This window comes from Equus asinus, chromosome 12, assembly GCF_041296235.1.
Source record: "Equus asinus isolate D_3611 breed Donkey chromosome 12, EquAss-T2T_v2, whole genome shotgun sequence".
Lineage (NCBI taxonomy): Eukaryota > Metazoa > Chordata > Mammalia > Perissodactyla > Equidae > Equus > Equus asinus.
In genome coordinates this window covers 31,980,332-31,998,087 of record NC_091801.1, presented here as the reverse complement: position 1 = coordinate 31,998,087, position 17,756 = coordinate 31,980,332, and the positions used below count along the sequence as shown (strand labels likewise).

The following is a 17,756-nucleotide window of genomic DNA, read 5'->3' as shown; positions in this document are numbered from 1 at the left end:
GATTTACTAGACATATATAAGTGGCAAAAGTTGACAAGTTTGAATATATATTTGTCGTCCTTACTTTTGAATTACAGTTCCTACAAGAAACATCTACATTCATTTGGTAAAAGTGGTAGCAAATTAATTTCTAAATCACGTGATGCTTTGGAGATTAAAAGCTGAGGGGTGGTCAGTTTTTCTCTGGACAGCAGGCTTAGAACAGGATGCTTCAAGGCTGACCTCTGCCCTCCAAATCCACAGTGAGTCCCTGCTTCACGTGCTCCTGGATCAACTGAAGTGTGTGCTCAAAAATCTCCCCGGCTCTGGCCGTCTCCACGGTAAACGGGTCATGCGGATAACAAGACTGAGCCAGTAGATCACTAGGGGTGCAAGATTTTCTGCAAATGACAAAAGATATTACTGTTTGCAAGGCAAAACTGCAGGACCCATGAATCTCACATATGCTGTGCATTTAAGAATACATTTTCCAAAAGTTTGACAAGAATGAAAGCTCCACTATGGAATACAAGCTCCACAGGGGAGCTGTGGGTTCTTTGCCTAATTTGTTAATAAGTGAATCTCAAACGTAAGTAACAGTGCTGAACTCAAAAGATATGCTTCTTAATGAACTGATGATTGAAATAATAGTTTTCTCTGTCAATGGCGGGGGTTGTAAACTTGGGAGGCCCATGCATGGGTCCTAGGGGACTCAGTAACTCTCTGAAATAGAGTGCAGCACTCTCAGTTTGTGGGTCTTGGCACTTTCTGTCTTCTCTTTCCCTAAATATAACTTCCTGGAAATTCCCCCTCACCTTCAAATCCTGCTCAGGCATCACTCTCCCTATAGTCTCCCTGGCAGCTTTGACAAGCCTTCCTCGTTTTGCTCACTTCTGTATCCTTACGTGCATCTATCAAGTACACAACAAGATGCACTTAAATTGCTGACTTGTTGTCTCCTCTATGTGACTGTGTTAGGGATGAGGTGTGAGGGGATGCCTTATTCATCTTTGTATCCCACGTACCGAGCCCACTGACCAGCACACAATACTGGTTTATGCACATCTGGAGAACTGAACTAAAAAAGGTAAAAAGAATATTAAAATCACTGAGAATGTGAAGCTGTTTTAGAGATTTTGGTCAACTGAGGCAAGTCTAGTCCTCTGTGTCTGTAATCATAACAACTTTAGATCATAGAATAATAGTAATGATATTAATAGCCCAATCTAATTAGACATTTCTATATGCCAGACACTGTTGAAGCACCTTATCTGTATTGACTTATTCAATTCTCCTGGCAAGTACGTCCATGAAGTAGATTCTATTATTATCCCAATTTTATAAGCAAAAAGTCTGAGGTACAAAGATATTTAGTCACTTGGCCAAGGTCACCCAGATAGTGATGAAGTGAGGAATCACAATAAGATTATAAATGGCTGTATGACTCCCCAAATAGGCTGTTTGGGGATAAGCAGGGAACAGAGTGATACTTGATTACAGCAGTAGTTTTGTGTGTGTGTGTGACGAAGATTGGCCTTGAGCTAAAATCTGTTGCCAATCTTCCTCTTTTTGCCTGAGGAAGGTTGTCCCTGAGCTAATATCTGTGCCAATCTTCCTCTATCTTGTATGTGGGACACTACCACAGCATGGCTCGATGAGTGGTGTGTAGGTTTGCACCCGGCATCTGAACCCGCGAATGCCAGGCCGCTGAAGCAGAGCATGTGAACTTAAGCACTGTGCCACCAGGCCGGCCCCAATTATGGCATTTTGAGGTGTTCCTTTTTGATCAAGACCTGTAAAAACTGGGTATACACTTTATTTGACTACAAAGACAGCAATCATGTTTTCTTTAACGTGTTCAGTTGTTGCAGAGCATCCTGGGTGCCTCCATCAGGACAATTAGAGTTTATGGAACTGGAAGACTTCATTAATCTAAAGACCTTCTGATTCAAATTACAATAAACCAAAACACTGCATATCCTAAGCAAAATTTTCACTTGTGGGCTTACAGTGTATGACCAGGTGTGTTCAACTTGACAATCATTCTCAGTTCACAGATTGACAGAAACACTGGATCTGATACTGTCTGGTGAATGTTGGCACAACAGGGCCCATTTCCTGACATCTATTGTGGGACCATAAAACTAGATATGTGACATAAATTAATACCATTTAGATTCTACGGGGAACAAGTTTCCTTCTCTTCGAGGCTGAACTGGCAATGACGGCTAGCCCAGAAGGTGGTAGCTGCACATGAACTGCAGAAAGCACGATTTAGCAATCTTATGTACTAACCTTGCTGTGATTTATGGAGACCATAAAAACTAAGTAGAACCAAAGTGAAAACAATTTTGTAATCAAAATATAATAAATTCTTACTGTGAAAACAAATGTCTTCTTGTGGAGTTAATTGCACTGTCAACCCTCTGTACAGCATCAAGAATGGACGATTGACAAAGTCATCTCCAGCTTGTCTCCCGTGTGTTGCTTTGAAAATCAATTCCATGACTAAAAATATCAAACAGACCTTGAAGTTAGGAATGATGTGATTTAAATGGCGTTACAAAAACTTCTACAGCAATAAAAATGTTATAGTGTCCACACGATGCAGTCCATTGCAGAGGAGTAGGTAATTATTCTGAAGCAAAGCTTCCACCAACAATAACAGCATTGTTTGGGGAAATAAAGCACTCCAAAATCAGTAAAGCTGTGTGAAATATTTCCTTCTTACTACACTGATTCAAATGGGATTCAAGTGTGCTAACAATTTGTCATCTTGGGGAAGGTAGAAACGTCTATCTCTTCAGCCACCTTGCTTTAATGTTAAACATTAAAACAAAGTAAATATTGTCACATCCCTATGGAGATATCTTAAAGCAAGAGTTGAACTCTCAGTAAGATTTCGGTGAAAAATAGTTCATACTGTTTCTATAGCTCTTCGGTGTGTCAGAATTTTGTCTAGTTGAATATTATAGACAAAGGAAGCTTTTCACTTAAAGTGGAGTTCATAATTGTCAACATATTAAATCTTCTCCAGATGATGGTTTAAGAAGTTTAACCTTAAGGGAAGAAATACTAAACAAAAATGATCATGGATTAATATTTAAAATTCATATAAGAAAAATAATCAAGCATATCCATATTATTTAGTTCAAAAGTATAATAAAAATGTATGTGACATGGGAAAAATAACTTTTTAGTACTGTTAAATATTGAAAGCAAGAGTAAGTATAGTTTCAAAAACTGAATTTGAAAATAATATCATTAAAGAGAAATGAAAGATGAAAACAAATAAAAATTGGAAGAGGTATGTTTTACATATTATCAATTATATACTCTATTAATACATTTATATATTGTATTAAGTAATACAGCATAGTATTAAAATATTACATATACATATATCTATCTATATATATTTATGTTTATATATTTTTGCAATAGATAGGTCCAAATACCATTCCACATCTGAGTGTTATAAGAAAATTCCTTTATATTATGACCATATATACATACTAGGTTGTTTTATTGTCCTAAAAAGGCCACTAACATAAACAATTTCAAGAAAAAAATACCAATAGTATAGATATTGTAAGAAAAACAGTGAGATCAATGACTCTGATAAAACCTTCTTAGTAAACTGGATTATGTGCAGTAATTATAAGTTGTAGGCTACGCAGGCAATTTAACTCAATCTTTATCCTGACCAGAATAGTGAAGCTCCAGAAGGTCAGTGTTACCTTTTCTAGTATAAGAAACATTTTGAATTGACAATATATTAGCTAAAGATAATTGAAAGAAAAAAAGACAAATTGATTGATTTGATTACATGAGACTAACAGTTTCTGTCCAGGGAAGAACATGAACAAAAAAGGTAAAAAGGTCATAGGTAAATGACATAGTGGGTAACAACATCTGCAATTTCTAAATTCTGACACAGAATTAATATTCTGTTTCATACAAGAAATTCTTACAATGCATTAAGAAAAGCTGTGTATGGGCAAGTTATAAGAGAGGACACCTGAAAGTTAATAAGTGTGTAACAGATATTCAAAATCACTTATAACCTCAGAAATAAAATTTTAAGTATCAATAAACTACCGTTTTCTGCTTATTCTGGCAAAAATAAAAAAAGCTGGCTAGTGCTAAGTTTTGGCAGAGGTTTTAAGTGGACATAGGCAGGCTGGTGAGAATGCAGAACTGGTGCTTCTATTTCCGACATTTTGTTTAGTGACTTTTTGGAGTTCTGTTTTTACTTTGTAAAATTACGTATTTGCACACTCTCTCACCCAGCAATCTCATTCCGACATATATATCCAGAGAAATTCTTATACGAATCCATAAGGGGTATAAATGAGAATGTTCATTGAAATTTTGTGTAGAAGGAGTTGGAGAAAATTGTTAGTGCAGCAGTGAAAGTGTGGATGAGAAAAATGTGGTGGATGTACAATATGGAATATCATGCAGCACTTAGAATTGATGAACACTCACGTGGAGGGATGCTAAAATGACTGCTTAATGTAACAATTAGAAAACTAAAAAAGATTGCCATAAAATGATTATGTTAAAAAAAAAAGTGAGAATGAGCCACTTAATTCGTTACTTTTACTTGGAAATAAAGCAACTGAGATCAATCAGATCAACCTGTGCTGGCATGTAGACTGACTTGATAATTTAATCAAGATGTTAGCCTTTTCTCTATCACTTCTCTTTTACTCCTTTACTTGTGAACCTTGAGTGTAGAAAGCGCCGTGAATCAGTTGCTCTTGTTCATGACAATCACTGTCAGTAGACCACTTGCACCTGTGTGCATAATATACTATCACAGGTCTACTTGGATTTGGATGGAAGAAAAGTTGTGCACTAGGATCGAGTTATCACACTGCACACAGTGGATTTGAGATGCCATAACTCAAAAGGCTGTTCACTGTGGCAGACAGAACTTGGGAAGTGATATTTAAATTTCAGGAAAGCATCATTTAACATGTTAATCTGAATTTAATTTGTTTGATAATTTTGCTTTGATTCTATTTATAAAAGAGGTTTGCTGTATATTTGCATAAATTTATAAGCATGAGGAATTTGACAACATCTCTTCATCTTTTGACTCATTCATAAAATAGAATTAATGAGACTTGCTCAGCTTATGGTTCAGGCTTATGCAGTTATTAAACGTGATTATCATATAAAAAAGGCATGCAAAGTTCTTTGAAAACTGTATGTCACAATGCAAATATGAGATGCCTTTCAATGATTCTTGTGTTTTAAACCAATAGGTAATCTATATCCTCACATAATTATCAGTTGATACTGTGTTGTCCTGTCATTTCCTTCAACTTGACTTGCTATTTCTCTGTATTAATAAGAAACCAACAAGAGTGTAAGCATGAAAACGAGCAGAAAGTAAGAAGAAAGGTAGCATAATATGTAAATATTCTTTGAAATAATTAAATTCTAAAGTGCACAAATAGAAAACAATAAAAGTTGTCTCTTCACAGATTCTTAAAGGAACATTAAATATGTAATATGTTCACACAGAAAATATTCTTAGTAACATTAATTCTCACTTTTGTCATTTTACTTAGGAATTTTTTTAAGTTTCACAGTTTTAGGGTAAAATAAAATAACCTTTTTAAGGTTAGATAAATAAGGGATAGAATGATCAGAAAATTCCGACATATTCTCCATCTTTTTATGCAAAATTTTGCAGAGGTGGAGAGAGAGCTAGAACATTTTTCTATAAGTCTTGGGTTTAACAAAAAGAAAAGAAAGCCTCAGTAGGGTTACAAAATAAACACGTTTCAAGTCATCTGATGAGCAACTACTTTTAATCCGGCACATGTATGTACGAGGCTCTGTCACCACCACTGAGGATAAAGTCAAAGGTAAACTGGAGGGAAAGGGGAGCTCAGGCCAAATGGCCCTGACACTTGTGAGGGCTGTCCTAGGAAATCAGATCCTTCTACAGCATACAAATTGACATTAATGACTGTCTTTGTCATATAATTTTCTTTGAACAGCAACAACTCTGCCTTACTCATCATTTGCATCATTAAACATGTAAATGGGCTCACAGTCTTGCAGGCTCCACTGTTTATCCAGAGACTGAAAAAGGAAAGATACCAACTATTTATTTTTAGGTTGATGTTTGAGATATGCCTTTTATTTTGATTATTTGGTTTTTTAAAAATAATTTCCAAACTATCCAAAAACTACTACACCAAAAATCTGAAAATGTTACTTACTGATCTTGAAATTTAACGCTAAAATTTTTGAGAACACATGGCTTATCTCAGGATAGACGTATGCGTTTGTTATAGATTTCATGTATGAACGGATAAGAAATATGTTCAGTACGGACAAAGGTATTATAAATATATGTGCATATATATTAGGTGCATGCAGTTCTTTATAGAAATATTTCACTATTCATTGTATTAGTAAAGTTTAGTCTGGTAAACAAGATTGTCATGTATCTGTTAATTATTATGTAAACAAATTTATACCATACTGAGAGTAAATTAACAAATATAGCAAAATAGCAATTCAAAATAATTCAATTATCAGTTTCATTTCATTGATACATTTGAGCAAATATAATTAATTAAAATGTTTTGATACTTCATAGTTTATTCATTGTGCAACAACTTCAGTGTTTTGAAACAGATGTTTTGTCCAGACAATGACAAATATCTGGATTAAAATGTTAGATAATCAGTAAATCATTCAGATTTTGAAAAATAACTAGATCATACGTGAATTAAATAAGTTATTTGATAGAGAGCACTTGGAACACATGGTAAATGTCCAAGAAATATTAACTATTTTTTTATTAGTATTATTAGTATGAGTTTAATACCAGTTACGTACTTAACATAATAGAAAAGGTCTCACTAACTTAAAGTCAACTAATGCAGCCCTAAATCTCATTCAGTTTAGTTCAATAATAATTTGTTGGGTTGAGGATATAGGTGAAATGGAGAATATCACAGGTGGGAAGATAATTTCTAACACTGTTGCAAAAGCCTGAATGACCAAAGGTGACCCTAGAAGAGGATGTCACGGAGAGAAGTGGAGAAGCAGCAACATCTGAGAGGAAAAACTGGTGAGGCGTAGTCGTTGAGGTAAAGGAGGAGAATGGAGGAGAAGAATCAGGAGGGGCACAGGTTTCCCGATTAGACAAATATGGATGATATTAAAGGGCCGCTAGGAGGAAACAGGATCTTTCGGGGAAAATATGGAGTTCCGTTTAGAATACATTCAAGATCAGTTTTTAACATCTGAAATTGGGAGAACTGTGGGTCAACCAAAATGAAAAGTCCAACAAACAATTAGATATTCAACTCAGAATTTCAGGGAAGACAACATTGTTTAGATTTGTTTTTATATAATTTTAAAAAATACGCGCATGTTATTTGTGCTCCAGAATTTTTATTTAATAAATTTTGTGTCACCATTTCACTTGTAGCCTTGTCCACTTATTATTTAAGTGTGTCAATGGTAAGTATTCTATCATGTAGACATGCTGTAAACTGCCTCCTGACTATTATTGCACATTTGTTTCTATCATAGACACAGAAATTCTATGCCAAAAAGGACTCTTGAAAGTGTCCAATTCCACTTTTTTAAGAAATGAGAAAATTAATTCCTGTTATGAGTAAGTAAGTTATACAAAGCGGCTGAGATCTATAAAATGAAGTCTGATGACTTAACCCAGGGTTTTCCCCACTACCTCACACTTCTAATCTTGTCTTGTGGCCTCAGTTAGACTGACTCATTTTCACAAGCAAGAAATGAGCCTTCTACTTCACAGCACTTAACAACGTATCAATATATACACAGGAGGTGTTAAAATAAATTATATTTTGACCAAAATTTGGTTTTTTTAAGTCTAAAGTAAAACGTGGAGCATTCAGATACCACATCTTATCTAGAGAAAGAAGCAAGCAGACATGAACAACATTTGCCAACATAAAATACATTGAGGACATCCTAACAAAAGGATAGGTTCCCAGTAAATACTATATCAGAAGCATAGATTATTTAAATCTATTAAGACTGTTAAAAATCTATTAAATCTATGAATATATGAACTTCCTTAAAAAATTACAACTTGCGGAAACTTTCTTTTGCTATTATAAATGCTTTGCTTTGAGCAGTAGTCAGTAAAACACACATATTTTTATATACGATGCCCAGATTTTGCTTCAATTGTTGTTGTGTGTTTTTTATTATTTTGGATTATTTCCTATTATTACAGTCCCCAGTGTAGAATAGAAGCTCAAAAGGCGTGATTCTCTTTGTGTCACTTATTACATAACGAGTGGAGTTACAACATCCCATAATTGCTAAGTGGGGGCAGCAAGATGGGAAAATCCTCCTATAATGCATGCGTTTTTTCTCTTAATTAGGATAACCTGGTGAATGAAAAGCTCTAAGTCATAAAATGTTCTATAGGTGATATTTTATACTGACACATTTTCTCCTATTCTGCTAATTTGGGTTGTGTAAACATACACACGCACACATATTTCTTGTCTTAAATCTTAAATTTATTTAAAGCTTTTAAATTTACATCCTTGCATTTTTCTTCCTTTTCTAAAAAATATTTCTAATATGATGAAATTTATTTAGTACGAGATGCAAATATAAATTAATTTTCCTTTATATTGATATACAAATGTCTCCAGAGCAAAAAATAATAATACTTTTTCTTGATTGAATAGCTTCTTTTTTTGAATTATTTTATCCCTATAGACTGATGTTCTGTTTTCTGCACAATAGAGCATAATGTTGATAAATACTACTTATCGCTGTTTTAAAATCTGATAAATAGAGTAATTAAGACATTTTAACCAAATGTTTTACTTTTAAAGAGTATATATAAGATGATTAGTTAAATTTCAGCCACCCACAATGAAATTCTTATTGGAGGTTCTCAAATATTGCCACTATGATTACGATGTTTGCGTGTGTGTGGCAGAGCGAAACAGACAGACAAGACAGGGAAAGAATAGGAGGCAGAGAGAGAATGTTCATTTGTTTGTTTAGTGGTAAAGTTTTCTAGCACCTCTAGAATGTAAATGATGTTAATTTAAACTTTATAATAACTTTTTTCCAGAAATGCCTCAAGGGGAAATTCATCGCAATACAGGCTCACCTCACTAAACAAGAAAAAGCTCACATAAGCAACCTCAAATGACACCTAACAGAACTAGAAAAAGAAGAACAAACAAAGCCAAGAGTCAGTAGAAGGAGGGAAAGAATAATAATAAGAGCAGAAATAAACGATATTGAAACAAAAAAGACAATAGAAAGGATCAATGAAACAAAGAGTTGGTTCTTCGAAAAAATTAACAAAATCGACAAACCATTAGCCAGACTCACCAAGAAAAGAAGAGAGAAATCACAGATAAATAAATTTAGGAATGAGAGAGGAGAAATCACAACAGATACCAATGAAATACAAGGGATCATAAGAGAATACTATGAAAAACTATATGCCAACAAATTGAACAACCTGGAAGAAATGGACAAATTCCTAGACTCCTACAATCTCCCCAAACTGAATCAGGAAGAAATGGAGAATCTGAATAGGCCAATCACAAGTAAGGAAATAGAAACGGTAATCAAAAACCTCCCCAAAAATAAAAGTCCAGGACCAGACGGCTTCTCTGGAGAATTCTACCAAACATTCAAAGAAGACTTAATACCTATTCTTCTCAAACTGTTCCAGAAAATTGAGAAAGACGGAGTACTCCCTAACACATTCTATGAAGCCAACATCACTCTGATCCCCAGACCTGACAAGGACAACACAAAGAAGCAGAAATGCCTCAAGGATATTTTCCATAGTTCTCATAAACAGTTGAAGAACAGAATAAGATCTCCACAAACTTATAAAAAGAAACACAACTATCATGGATTTCAAACCAGGAAAAACATGAACTCATAGAGAATAGGTGAGTAAGACTAAGATTTTTGTAATGTTAAGAAATCCTATGTTTTAAAAAATTTCTGATCCTACTAGAATAAATATTTGCTGGTCACTAGCTACATTGTTATAATTTCAAGAATAATATTCTTCAGTGAATACGTTTTTACCATACAGTATAGCATATACATGAAAATTGATGTGACATTAATGAAAATATACACTTTATAAAAAATATCAAAAAAAGGTATATTCAAAAGTTTGATATCTCAGAATTTTCAGGTGGAAGAATATGAAACTATTTTATTATATGGTAGGAAAATAGTGACATCTTTAAGGCTATGATTTGATTCAATGAACCTATTTTTAGCCAGGTTTGTATTTATACTGAGAAGAGTTACCCAATTTATAAACCCAGGAAAACTAAAAGGAGAAAATGAGTCTGCAAAACCCTATTTATGAAATCTGCCCATTTCTAAGCAAACCAAAAAACGGGCAAAGCCCCAAACATCACTCCATATGCTCGTAGCGGGACCCATTTATTTCAACTGCCGATTGTCAACAAGGCAAAAATTCCTAAACTCATCTGCAGAAAGCAACTCGATGTCAGTTCATATGTGCAGGCGTGCTGTGCTGTTTTTGAATGCTTCCCCGCGTGAAGACTATGTCAGTCAATGATCACAGTCTCTCTCTGTTTCTACAACTACAGCTGAGGTTTCAGCGCAGTCTACTTGAGTCTGCCTAAAAGTGGACTTTCACTTTCAATACGAACTGATTAATTGAGAAAAAGGATTTTACTTTTTATAAAACAATGGCAATCAATTTTTTAAAGTCATTTATAATCCACTAGCAGAAGGCTACAGCTATACAACCAGATTATGGATAAAATGTAAAACAATGCCGATTATGTTGGCCAGTTATAAATTCGTCCAAATATTGAAATATTTGTTCTCATAGTGGCAAATCTTACCTAGAAGCTTGATTAACTGATTGATTTTTAACTTTAATGTAGGATTAAACACACTAGGGCAGAGTGACTAATCCATGTTGAATTCTATTTATCCTTAAAATCTCTTGCTCCACATTTATTTGGCTATGAATACATCTTACATTCTATAATTTTCAATGCCTAAGAAAAGATGATATATATTTGCAAATCCATGCTATTTATGTTCCCTTTCAGCATTGGTATTTTTGCTGTTTAACACCCATTAACATAGTTTACACTTAAGAGCTTAGATTTAAAAAGTTAAGATAGCTTTGATTTAATATTAACATGTTTGACTAGAAAGAATGTACAAAAGAACCTGGGTAGTGAGGTGAATCAATTAGGATTGCGAGTAGGAGCCTTTCAAAGACATTCATTTGAGTGTTGTGTAAGGAGCTGTAAATGCTTATCAAGGACTGTGAGGAACATGCTGGCCACAAGAAGGCCAAATGGATTCTGAGCCACGCATTCACATCTTCCCTGGTCAGCTTGCCCCACATCATAGATGGTTAGCATGCCTCCACCATCAACATGGAATTTACCACTCTCAGTAATCTGAACACCTGCCTAGGGAGTGAAGAAGAATGGTCACTGGAATAAAATGTGATTCCTTAAAAAAAATCTCTACATTTTGTTGGATAGAGTTTAATTTGCTCAACAAATGTCTTCTGGGTGCTGATGATGTGTCAAGCACTGTGCGTCTAAAGGAGAGAAGAAGGAAAGAGAGAGAGAGAGAGAGAAGTTTCCAGGGAGTGTAGTTTCTCTCCCTCTCTAATCAAAATAAATATGGTACTCAAAAGTTCAATCATGTAATTATTTAATATGATGATTTTAAAATCCTCATTCCAATGGATGAACATATACAATTTATTCATATCCTGCTTAGTTCTAAAAAAGAATTCTGGCAACAACAATACAAATAAAATTTGAAAAGGAGAAAAATGCTTACAAATCCACCACCTAAAAACGTCAAAATATTTTCATATTTCTGATTTCCCTTCTATTTCTTCTTTATATGTACCCATAGGTTTTGTATACCTGCAAAGTTTTTATATATATCCATGTTTCTCAATTAAAATTATACCTTAAGAAGATAAAAATAACTACATTTTATATGAAATATTATTAAAGAGCATTCATTTATAATTAATACGGATTTATGTACTTTTCATTATTATGCTGTTAATTTTGAAACGTAAAAGAAATTGACTTTAAGAAATTGCAGTTGGAGTGGAGCAGGGTGGAGATGCCTCTATCATGCCCCTCCCCAAGAGATTCACAGGAAACTGAGGATGGGAGATATTATTTCAAAAGAATTCATACTCCAGTGATGGCCAACAGGTCAGAACGTAACCTTAAAGGTTTAGAGTGAAAACATGTTTCATATGTCTTCAGATTCTCATAGCTGTCTTTGGCCAGTGCTAGAAAAAAAGACCAAGGTGATGGGTAGCTGGTAACTCAAGGTAGGGGATGAGAGGAAGAAGAGAGACCTACCAGATGGAGGGACAGACTGAAAGAGACCAGATATATAGAAGGGGCCTGAGGTGACCAGGTCACAGTAGTAGGGCCCAGACAGTCTTTCCTTCAAGACAGCTCTGTCTACTTCCTCTTGCTGGAGCACTGCTGCATCTTCGTTTCCAAAGTTGGTCCCTTTTCCTCTCTTTTCCTTACTTACTGCCAGAACTCTCAGGTTAAACCTACAGTTCTACAACTTTTGCTTAGAGTCTCTGAGCAGATAGCTTTCCAATAAATTCCTAATCTGCTTATTTTAGGTAGTTTCTGTTGCTTGTAGCAAAAGTATCCTAACTCACACGCTTTCAAACTTGTGAATTGAAGAGGATTGTTACAAAGATTAAATGTGATGATGTATGTGAAATGTTTGGCATGTAGTCAGCCCTCAAACAATTGTTTGTGATTAGAAGCTGCCTTTTAGAAATTAGATGTCGTGATATTTTGCTGATAGGATCATATGATAAAGCATTTAGCAGAACATCAAATAAGGCGTTAGACACTGACCAAAATGAACATTTTTCACGCTTCGTATTTTAGCATGAAAATACTTGAGTTACATAATATGAAATTAAAAAGGAATTATAGAAAATATTCAGACTATTTGAGAGAACACGTGCCTAAAGTTTCAAGTCTGAGACCACTAAACTTACTCTTTATAGAGAACTGCATGTGATCCTTAGCTACAACACAAAAGAAGCGAGCCACAAAAATATCATATTACCATATGGCAACAACAAAATAAGCCAAGTGGCTTTGGAAAACAGTTTTGTAACCTTTCACAAATTTTACATTTTGTCAAAATTTTCCACAAAAACTGCCATTCAAGTGTAAGTAGTTTCATTTACTTTTAAGAATACTGGACTCCGAGACCAATCATTTCATTGGGATGAAAAACTTAAAATGGAAGAAGCAACTATGTTGAAAGAATACGGCTTAAAGAACCAAAGGAAGTATGTTAAGATATATAAATAAGGAGCTATTATTTCTTTAGAGTCATTCAAGTTTTGAACCCACAAAAGGACTTGTTTTCATGTCATTTAGTTTTATCAACCAAGTTTTTCATTTCCCTTCTTGTTTCAGCTAATGACCTACTTTTAATCCACTTCTGAGTTATTAATTCAAAACTCTTGCCTGCTAGCCACTAAAACTCTTAATTTATACATGACAAAAGCAATGTTTCCTTGGAGGAATTTCGTTATGCTTATAAAGCTTTCATCACTAAGCAAATGAGAAAGGATAGAATTTACCAAAGTCCTGAGCCAAAATCAGATACAGCCACTTAGAAAAAATAGAAGAAGAAGCAGGAAATAAACCTGTTTCATGTAAAAAGTATTACTTGCTAGCAAAAATCACAGGAGCAATAAGTCAATATGAGAATCATTACCTGTTTCAGTGGGTCAATACATCTGTCAGCGTTTTTAATGTTGCTGTGCTTTTAGTTGAGGTCTTACCTTATTCCAAATAATTATGGGCTGTGATTCTCCCTGAGCATGACATGAAATATTTACATTCTTTCCAACCTCTGCACTTGTATCCTCAGGTACTTGAATAAACACTGGAAGAACTGTGGAAACAAACCAAAATAATGGCATGTCAATATCATTGTTTAATGTCAATATGTGCCAGCCAGTCAGATAGTATACATCTGGATACTATATTGGTTAGCCACATTAAAAAAACAATTACTTGGACATCTGAGAGAATAATAAACATCGAACCCAGAGTAGTGGCCATTAGGGTAGAGGTGAGTGGAAGAAAAACGGAAGAGAAATGCACACAGTCTTTAACCATATGTGTAATAATTTTTTCTTGAGCTTAACAGTGGACACAACATTTTCCTTATTCTTTCTCAACATCTTTTTGTAGTCTGGAAATAAAGGTATATGGTAACATCAAAAATTTATTGCTAGGTAAGATAAAAAGACTTAATCTTACTTTATTTCCTCAAAAGACACAAACTACCATGACTCACTTAATATGAAATGGGTACTTAGAATAGCCCTAACTATTAAGGAAATTGAATTCATAATTTTTTAAACTCCTAAAAAATAAATCTTTGGGAAAGAACTAGAATTTCTTTACTGGAGAAATCTGCCCAACAATTTCAGAAGAATTAACATCAATCCTATACAACCTCGTCTGGGAAATAAAAGAGGAGGGCATGTTTCTTGACTCTTGAGGAGGCTTACCCTAATACCAAAACCGGATAAAGACAATACCAAAAGAAAACAACAGAAAAAAACTACAGACCAGTGCTTCTCATGAATATAAACACAAAAGTTATGAACAAAGCACCAGCAAATGAATGCTTCGATATAAAAAGATTTATAGACCATGACCACATAGAGTTTATTCCAGGGATGAAAATCTAGTGCAAGATTTGAAAATTGATCAACGAAATCCACTGTAGTAACAGCTAAAGAAGAAAAGTCACATGATAATATCAATTAATGCAAAAAAGTGTTTGACTAGATTCAATAGTCATTTATGATTAAATAAAAACTCTCAGAAAAATAGAAATAGAAGAGAACTTGCACAACTTGAAAATGAGCATAGAGAAAAAAACCTATAATAAATGTTGCGCTTAATGGTGAAAGAGTGAATGGTTTCCCTCTCAGATAGCGAACAAGGCAAGGATGACTGCTCTCATCACTCTTATTCAATACAGCTCTAGATGTTCTAGCCAGCACCATATGGTAGGAGAAGGAAATAGAAGGTATACAAATTGGGAAAATAAATACATAAAACTGTCCTCTTTGCAGGTGATATGATTGTCCATGTAGAAAATTCTAAGAAATCTGAAAAAATACTTCAAAGTGAGCTCAATAAGATGGCAGGATAAAAGACGAATGTAAAAAAAAATCAACTGCATTTGTATATTCAAGCAATGAACATATGGACATAGAAATTTTAAAAACAATACCATTTACAAGTGTTCAAAAACATTAAAATACTTCAGTCTAAATCTAACAAAATGGGGCCGGCCCGCTGGTGCAGCGGTTAAATTCACACCTTCAACTTCGGCGGCCTGGGGTTCACAGGTTCAGATCCTGAGTGCGGACACAGCATCGCTTGGCAAGCCATGCTGTGGTAGGCATCCCACATATAAAGTAGAGGAAGATGGGCACGGATGATAGCTCAGGGCCAGTCTCCCTCAGCAATAAAAAACAGGAGGATTGGTGGCAGATGTTAGCTTTGGGCTAATCTTCCTCAAAACAAAACAAAACAAAATAAATCTAACAAAACGTATACAGCATGTGTATGCTGAAAATTACAAAATTCTGAGGTAAGAAATCAAATAAAATCTAAATAGATCAAGAGATATCAAGTTCATGGATTGGAAGTCTCAAGTTAGTGAAAATGTCATTTCTCCGCAAATTGGTATTAGGTTTAATGCTATTCCTATCAAATCCCAGCAAGATTTATTCTTTGAAGATATAGACAAATTATTCTAAATTTTATATGGAAATATAAAGAAACTAGAATCACTAAAGAATTTTGACAAAGAAAAATAAAGTGAGAGTAATCAACCTACCAGATTTTAAGGCTGATTCTATAGCTGCAGTAATCTGGATTGTGTGGTATTGGTACATGGCAGACACGGACACACCCATCAATGCAATGGAGTAAAGAACCCAGTAATGGAACTATACAAATATGCCCAAATGATTTTGACATAGGTGCAAAAACAATTCTATTGAGACCTTTCAAAAAACGGTGCTGGAGTGATTAGGCAAAAAAAAAAAAAAAAAACCCACAAAAGAATGAACTGCAACCCAGTCTCACAAGTTATACAAAAATTCAGTCATAAAGGACAGCAAACATAAATATAAAATGTAAAACTATGAAAATTTTAGGAAAAAACTCAGAAAAAATCTTTGGAATCTAGGGCCAAGCAAAGAGTTCTTAGACTTTGCATCAAAAGCACAATCCATCACAGAAAAAAAGTGATAAACTGGATTTCATCAAAATTAAAAACTTTGCTGTTGTGAAAGACCATGTCAAGAGGATGAAAAGACAAGTTACAGACTAAGAGAAAATATTTGCAAACCACATACACAACAAAGGGTTTGTGTCTAAAATATATAAAGAACCTGGAAAATTCAACAGTACAAGAGCAAATAATTCACATAGAAAAGGGGCAAGGCATGATATTGCACTGAAGGGACTATACAGATGAGAAATAAGCATATGAAAAGATGCTCAACATCATTAGTCTTTAGGAAAATACAAATTAAAACCACTGTAAGATGTCACTATCCCCCTTTCCGAATAGCTAAAATAAAAAATAGCGACAACACAAATTGCTGGCGAGGGTGAAAGAAATTAGATCAGTCATACATTGCTTGTGGGAATGTAAAATGGTGAAGGTACTCTGGAAAACAATGTAGAAATTTTCTTAAAAATTTAAACATGCAACTACCACACAACCCAGCAATTCCACTCTTGGGCACTCTTCCCAAAGAAAAAAAAAACTTAAATTCATCCAAAAGTCTGTACATGAATGTTTACAGTAGCTTTACTAGTAATAACCAGAAAATACAACCCAGATACCTTCAATGAATGAATGATTAAACAAACTGTTGTACATTCACACCATGGCTTACTACTCAGGGATAAAAAGAATGGTTGGTAAATAATTTAGTGATCAAAAGAGGTACTGATACACACAAAATCTGGATGAATCTCCAGATAATTATACTGAGTGAAAAAACCAACCCCAAAAGGTTACATGCTGTGTGATTCTATTTATATAACATTCTTGAAATGACAAAATTGTAGAAATAGAGAACAGATTAGTAGCTGCCAGGGTTTTAGTTGGTAGTGAGTCTGGAATGGACGAGAATGGGAGAGAAGTAAGCATAGCTTAAAAAAGGACAGCATGAGGAATCCTTGTAGTTATGAGAATGTTCTGGATCTTGACATTTCGATATTCTGGTTGTGGTATTGTACTAGTTTTGAAAGAAGGGAAATTGGATAAAGGATATACTGGATCTCTCTGTGTTAGCTCTTACAACTGAGTGTGAATGTACTATTATCTCAAAATAAAAAGTTTAATTAAAATGTCAACTATGTGGACACATAAGGAGATCATAAACAGCAAACCCAGGTTAGTAACACATAGGTTGGAGTTGAGAGCAGATAGAAAAGAAAAGAGACATAAACAATTTTTAAGGATATTTGTAATGTTTATTTCTTCATTTGAGTAGTGGGTATAAGGGCTTTCATCACATCTCTTGATATCTTTTTGTATGACTGAAATAAAAATATATGACAACATCAAAAATGTATTACTAAGATAAAAAGATGCTGTTCTTAAAGTGAGAATTTTATCTTGTTTTA

At 34.3% G+C, this 17,756-nt stretch overlaps 1 protein-coding gene across 1 annotated transcript in view; it reads right to left on the bottom strand.

Annotated features, from left to right (window-relative positions):
• The window catches only part of PXDNL (peroxidasin like), a 313,214-nt gene that overhangs the window by 15,440 nt on the left and 280,018 nt on the right, over positions 1-17,756 (bottom strand). The window contains 3 exon segments of the mRNA XM_070480896.1: positions 223-380; positions 1,005-1,057; positions 13,865-13,977. Coding sequence (XP_070336997.1) covers positions 223-380; positions 1,005-1,057; positions 13,865-13,977 — 324 coding nt within the window.